At 35.9% G+C, this 7,291-nt stretch overlaps 1 protein-coding gene and 1 long non-coding RNA gene across 2 annotated transcripts in view; one reads left to right on the top strand and one right to left on the bottom strand.

Moving 5' to 3' along the window:
- LOC140334062 (uncharacterized) overlaps positions 1-7,291 on the top strand; it is a 420,558-nt gene that overhangs the window by 248,439 nt on the left and 164,828 nt on the right. The window lies entirely within an intron of this gene.
- SKIC3 (SKI3 subunit of superkiller complex) overlaps positions 1,800-7,291 on the bottom strand; it is a 56,369-nt gene continuing 50,877 nt past the window's right edge. The window contains exons 38-39 of the mRNA XM_072413649.1: positions 3,617-3,740; positions 1,800-2,177 (exon numbers count right to left, since the gene is read on the bottom strand). Coding sequence (XP_072269750.1) covers positions 2,103-2,177; positions 3,617-3,740 — 199 coding nt within the window. The 3' untranslated portion in view covers positions 1,800-2,102. The remainder of the gene's footprint in view (positions 2,178-3,616; positions 3,741-7,291) is intronic.

Genomic DNA, 7,291 nt, shown 5'->3' with positions numbered 1-7,291 from the left:
TTAGTTTATTAATACTAAACTAAGAAACTAGAGGCTGATTTGCTGGACTGTTTTGGATTTTTTATAAAGCAGATCCCAAAGTGACTCATAATTGTATCCATAATGTCAGCTATGATTAAAAGTGCTGCTGCAGTAAAAGCATATTCATTATTTATACATTTTACCCACGGATAGCATTATATCATTTAATTTAGCATGAAATCCTGGCAATGGGTATAAAAGGGTATATGTGCAGTATGTGTTTTCTTCTAATAACTGCAGATCTTAAAGCTGAACTTCAGTTACAGTTAAAATAACTCAGAACAGTAAAATTCTGTTTAGTCGTCTTCTTATTTTTCATGGATGCAAGCTGACAAACCAATGCCACTGGCAGGACTGACATTCCAGGTAAAGCAAGAATATACATCTAATATTATGTTTTAAGTCAGAGTTTGGGTCTGCTAATTATACAATAACACAAGTGCTGAAGGTAAAATTATTGAATCTGCAATGAACCTGAAAGGAATTCAGGAGCTGGCCCATTGTAAGAAAGCGATTTTTTGAGATTTCAACCGGTGGTGAATAGAGCTGCACTACTACAATAACAACAGTTTTTATAAAATTGCCAGAAATTATTCACCAATTAGAATCAGAAATAAACGTTATAATTTTTAAGTTTTGTTAACTAAGTCACAATTAAGATAACATTTCCTTAACATTTAAAAAATCAAACTTGATTCAACAACTTATTTTTACTTACTTTGTAATCCCGTATCACTCTTGGGGGGAGCTACAGCTTCTCTCACCTTGTGCAACACATTAGATAATGCACACCCACCAAAAGGATCATTCCAATAGTAATGAATGATTCATTTAATGGCGGGGCCAATTTGCCAGTTCACTGACATTATATGCTGATACCATAGTTTGCTGTTAAAAAATGTTCCGGTGTAGTGTGAATGAAGGACATTCGCTTTGTGAAACTGCAGTCATACACTTTTTGATTTGTGTGTTTTTATTGAAGCTCATGTCTGGACAAAATGTTGCCTCTTCACCTCCATCCACAAACTTGGGGGAATAAATCTGAGGACACATTCAGTTGAGCACATCTGGTGTGTTCCTCATTGTGTCCAACTGTTATATTCTTCATCTTCCACCTCTACATATAATTCTCAAGGCCTAGCTGTCCAGCTGGGCTGTAACTGCTCTTTCCACACTTGTAATGTTTATTGTGTAATGTCACAAGAGATTATGGAACTTTATAAGTCATTAATACTAATGAGAAAAGCTTTAAATGCAGACAGAGATAAAAACACCAGTTACTAGTTTTGATGAATTTGTGTTTTCTATCCAAAAAAAAATGTATAAAACTAGCATAAATACCAAAATTTGTCCTTACAAATATTATTATATGATATTATTCACCTGTCAATTTCTTTACTGCAGCACTCAGACTGAGAAAAGGAAGGTTATCATTTTTAGCGATTTAAGCTCTGCTGCATGCACATGTGCTGACAGGGAACATATAGACAGGAAGACAGAAGAGAAAGAAATGCTGATAACTTTTCAGAGTGTTGCTAATACTTCATTTTCCAATCAGCAGACTGCAGAAAAAGACAACTTTTTTTGTATTTCTTGATGATAAAAGAGAATGTGCCACCCTTTTGTCTGTTTTGTGTGGCAGAGGTGTGTGTATCACAAAAGTGACTGGATAAAAAGACAAATCCTTTGACAGATGAAATATTTCACTTACTGCAGCTATTTCAGCTTTTTGCATACATCACAGAATTTAATATTACATATAAAAGCCGGAGTCACAATTTGCAGCATTATTACTGACAATAATTTATTCATTTTATGGATACAAAGAATCAATGCCTAATTCATGCAAGAAATATAAACCACATGGAGGACATTGTGCTGAAAAATATATGAATAATTGAGTCACACCGCTTGTTCTGAGTAGCATTTTGCTGCAAACACTAAAGGAAAGCTCTGCCTGGTACAACACACTGCATGCTGCAGGTTGCATAGATTACAAGCTGATATTTCATGAAGAAATAGTTTACATTCTGGCAGGAAGTCAATTTTTATGATGGCTGGTTACAAAAAACAGAACTCTATTAGCTATTGGACAGTTGCCGGTGGAGATCCAGAACTCGGCTGTCTTCATGAGCTTTGGCGTTCTCTAAAAGCACCTGAGAGAAAATGTTGAACAAAAATATGGCAACTTATTACAAAAGATCACAAAACAACCAGACAAAGAACACAATTTCTTCCTCAGTAACTAATAAAGAGGTCATGTGTTACATGTGTGAATGAAACACATCACTAAAATAGTGAACAGGATCTTCAGGGAGTGTCAAGCAGTTTCAAATATTGAAGATTTTACTGACTAGTCATCCCAATAAAAGCTGGAAAATTGGGACTAGAAATCACTTGACACTCACTCACCTGTGAAATGTAAAACTTCATTGGAACAGATATTCCCTGATTATGGTACACATTAAAAAACCCAAACTGTTTATTTTTTGGGGTTTTGGATAGAGGGTTGAAGGACTGAAATTGTTCAGATTCAACCCATCTGACTACTGCCAGTGTGACAGCTGTCATGCCCTGAAAATCAGGACAGCAATAATGAGGAAATCTTGAAATGGGGATATCTGAGCCAGTGGAAACTGTCTAAAGGTAGTTTCAGATACAGGAGAGAAAAATTTTCCATGAACACAAACTACAAAAAAAGAGATTACTCAAAACAAAACAAAACAAAAAAAAAAACAAAAAAAGCTTGGCTTTAGAAATATGGTTTATTTCAAGACAAAAGGGTATTGAATAGAGTGGAGAAACATTAGAACCCCTGTTAGGTTTAAATTGCTATCCATGGCTGAATTAAGGAAATCTCCTCTCACTTCCTGACTGGTATAACTATCAAAAGTACAGGAAGTGAGGGTGAATTTCTCCAAGGGTGCCCTGGATAGCAGGAAAACCCCAATAGGACATCTACAAATGTTTGGCTTGACATACAAGTTTTAAGTTTGCCATTCTTCCCTTTTAAAAAAACATACTCTCTCTGTTGAGTAGGTAAGGCACTTACTAATAATTACCTGCTAGATATGAGAGGTATGTTTGCTGACAATCACTTGTAAAATGTATTGTCCAGATGCAAAAGATCTCTTACTGCAATTGCTAGCTGGCCTCTCCTTATAAAAAAACATCTCCTGCAGCAGCTGTTGTCTCATTCAATCTGCTCATTGCTCCATGGAAAACTAAACATCTAAGGGATATAAAAAAAAACCTCATATGGGGGCAGCAAATAAGTGCACCTAGGAACTAAAAAAAATTGAGGGGAAATTCAACCCCCATTGTCTATCTGAAGCTAAAAAAATAACTTTTAGTTAGACTGACCCGTTAATACCTTAAAAATCTAGATATTACAAAAAAAATTAAAATAAAAAAAATCATATTTGGGAGGTGTTAAATTGATAGCAATTATGCATTGTCACAGTACAAAGAACAGCTGTCAGGATCTGGTAAAAGCCTGTTAAAGTCTGATCATGTCACTGTGACACTGCTAATTAATGATTATTATACAAGTGACATGACGAGAACAGTCACTAAACCAAGAACAAAGGCTTACTTCAATTAGCTGATCATCGTTTTTGGCATGTAAATGTCTAAGGAGATACCAGCGAGCGACAGAAGCAATCGTATCACTGCATCCGGTCTGATAAACAACTTTCTCCAATAATTGCCGGGTTTTCCTGGTGACAAACAAAGTACAAACATAGCAGTTAATAATAATAATGGTTTATATAGTGCTATTATCTATTATACTGCTGTGCCAATGAGCTAAAAACTAGGAATTAATGCGCTGTCCTTCCAAACTGTTAGGGATTCTCTTTATAAACAGGCTAAATGGAAAAAGTAAAGCATGAACTGTGAATTGTGTGCAAACAGAAACGCTGCAACTGGCTATTTTGCCTCGGTTCCCTGACTGGTACTCTATTCACGTTCATCACAGCTGCACTTAAAGCACTTGTCAATGTAAATCATAATTCTATTTGTTTTAAGGTACAATCTAAACAAACATTAAAATGATGCTTCTAAACTCAGCCAGGTGATGCAGCCTACCCACCGAATGGCTCTAATTCGATCCGGTGCAGCTGGATGACCTGCAAGCTAAATCCTTTTAGCTGTTACTGTCTTCATCTTCTAAACAGCCCTGAAAATCAAGGGCAGTTTCTGCCCTTTTTATTGTAGTACCATTTTTCTTATCCCTTGGCTACATTACATTTGATAGAACTCGAACAGTCTACAGGTGAAAAAGACGTGCCTTGCCTCTGTTTTCTTCCCCCTGGTTTTCTTTGCTGGAAAGAGCAAGGAATAACACTCCAACTTTACAAAGAGATATGGGCTCTCTACCTGCTACAATGTGACAATGCTGGGTGCATAACTAGTCTTTTCCAAGTAGCAACAGGAAAGAAATTGAGTTATTTGTCCCTATTCTTAAAGTATAGGCAATGTATGTCAAAACTGGGCATCAAGACAAAAAGTGAAGGGGAGTACAAGCTGCTCCAGAAACTAGCACAAAAATGAACCTGTTTATTTGCACGAAGCTCCATTCATTTTCTTTGCACTCCAAAGAACAGGCCCACTTCTAAGATAATATATTGTACTGTATAGGATATTATACAAATATATATATATATATATATATATAATATATATACATTTTTTTTAATAACCCTCTGATTTTTAGATGGTTGGCTCTTCGTGACTACCCGAGACAGTACATAAAAACTAAAATACATCGCTTTCAAATAGTTTTAATTGTTTCATAAATATAAAATCCAAGAAAATATCTTGATACTTTTTCCTACACAATTTAGAACTATCAGAGAAATATTCAATTTACTGCAATGCATCAAAATCTCTGCCAGAATGAGATCACAGATGGCCAGTGCTGTGCTATGTGTGTAACACGGAGTTCTGAGCACTAGGCTGAAGACTATTGCCAACTGTCAGCTCTATCAAAGACTTCAGCCTCCCTGTGGACACGTGAAAATAGTGGTCAGTGCTGGTCATAAAAGTTGATGAATGAGCAGAATTTATCTAAGGGGGTGGGGGTAGTTGGATTTGGAACATTTGCCATTTTAACTATGATTGTACATGGGTACCTGGAGAAAAGATAAAAGCCCCTGTGCTGGGCTATAAAACAGTACAGTGTGCGCAGAGATGTTTGCGTCGGTTTTGCTAGTTATTACCTCTGTTTTTTCTAGAGGTAAATTAATTCACATTGCCACCTCTGTACTTTTCTTTGCAATAAATATATCTCATTGTTTGTATGGCAAAGCTAATGGGTATCAAAGCCTTCATTCCACCTCCATTTGCCTTTACAGTCTCTCATAATGCTTTTTTAATTAACAGTGTAAACGGCCAAATGCATGGGTTTGTGTGATTCCCCAAAGATTTAATGATTTTACCCACACTATAAGAAACAGCATGATGTGTTAGCAATCTTATAATAGTGTTTTTTTTAAAGTACATATATAAATTAGTTATAGAATTTGCTTAGTGCTTAGGAAATGAGAGCTTTAACCCAAGCTGAAGAATCCTTACCATCCAACACATAAGCAACTGCTTAGTTCAGCTACAAAAATGTAATATAGGAGCAGTAAAATGCTGGATATTCACAGCATGCATCATATAGTCTGTGCATTGAAGGTCAGCATCTACACTGCAGCATTGACAGGTTTATGAAAACTAAAATCACCTCATTGGTGTCACCACAGGGCTGTAAAGAGGGAGGATCAATAAAGGCCTATAAATCCATTTCATACATGAGGAAATTCATGAAAGAATGATAGTTCTCCAAGACTGAAGATAATAAACTATCATGGGTGAACCAGAGTGATCCAGCAAACCTGGAATAGAGGTTTTAAAAATCATTTGCTTTTTTTTGAAAAATGTTTTCCATCCTGGACCACATCTATTCCAGGTTTGATGGATCACCCAGGTTCTCTCATGTCCATATTCTACAGTCTTGGAGCTTTAATAAATCAGGGTGGTGTCGTAAATACATTTGTTAATATATTACTAGGTGAACCAGAGTGATGTTAGTTTTTTTTTGCTTGCCTGGATTTGGACTTCAATAATGCAAAAAAAGATTGAGGACTTTTAAGTTTAAACTCTCACAAATCCTGCAGTTTTCATTCAAAAGAGAAACAAATCCTGTGGGAAAACATTGCCAATTTGCAACACATGATGAAATAAAACTATTTCCTGACCTGACCACATTAGGGCACCAAGATCAATTCTGTGGATCAAATTATTGCTGTATTAGCTGCTGCCAAATCCAAAAAGGATTTCAAGTGCTTTAAAAAAAAATCTTATCAACATCCAGTAGTTCCTTTTCAGTGACTTCAGTAAATTCATGTAATTGTGGTTTATTAAGGTGTATTAACATGTGTTCTATTCAGCATAAAAGAATTATAAACAGACCAAAAAAATGTATGAAAACAACATATTCTTTTGGCAATGCGGTGTACAACAATGCAGGTTATGAGTTGTGATAGATTGGTATGCATATGTGTTAGTTATATTGCATAATATATTGGAGTGAATTCACAATGAATATCACTAGCTAAACTTCTGTCAGTTATAAAAATTACATTTTACATTTACAGTTTCACAAAGCTTCTACAAAATTGAGGAAGTACAAACGATCCTCCCACGTCAGTGCTTGAGCAGGAAACCGTGGTTGTGAGGAAAGAAAGAGAAAATGTATATCTCCCTAGACTAAACGAGCAATAGACCCTAAGTATGCGAGGGAGATTGGAACATGTATATCATTTTTATACCCTGAGTGAAGTTCAGGTATAAGCCTGAATGAGTCCTGACAGTACTATATAATATAGAAGAACAGCCAGGCAGTTCTCATTCCCAGAAAAAAAAAAGATGCCAGCAATGGCAGCCCACAGATTCCTTTCATTACGTGTTTCCTTAATATAGGTCTGCATGAGTCATCTCTAAAGATGCTACTATATTTGTTACTATCAATGTGAAACCACTCCATCCAAAAACTACAATTTTTAAGAGTGAAGTAATTAAATCCACTGTGCTTTTCTTAGACACATTTACACGCTTTCTTGACACCATGGTGACAGGGTGAATCAGAAGTTAAAATTAGAAAACTACAAAGAATAAAGAGCAAAATCCAGCACTGAAATGGGGACAGTACCTGTTAATCTTTGCAGTCTTAGACACTGGGTAGGAGATATAGCCCCAGCACTGCTTAGTTTGCTCTTAATGA

The sequence above is a fragment of the Pyxicephalus adspersus genome, chromosome 6 (genome assembly GCF_032062135.1).
Source record: "Pyxicephalus adspersus chromosome 6, UCB_Pads_2.0, whole genome shotgun sequence".
NCBI classification, from domain to species: domain Eukaryota; kingdom Metazoa; phylum Chordata; class Amphibia; order Anura; family Pyxicephalidae; genus Pyxicephalus; species Pyxicephalus adspersus.
The sequence above is the reverse complement of the archived record's forward strand: the minus strand, read 5'-3'. Positions and strand labels throughout refer to the sequence as shown.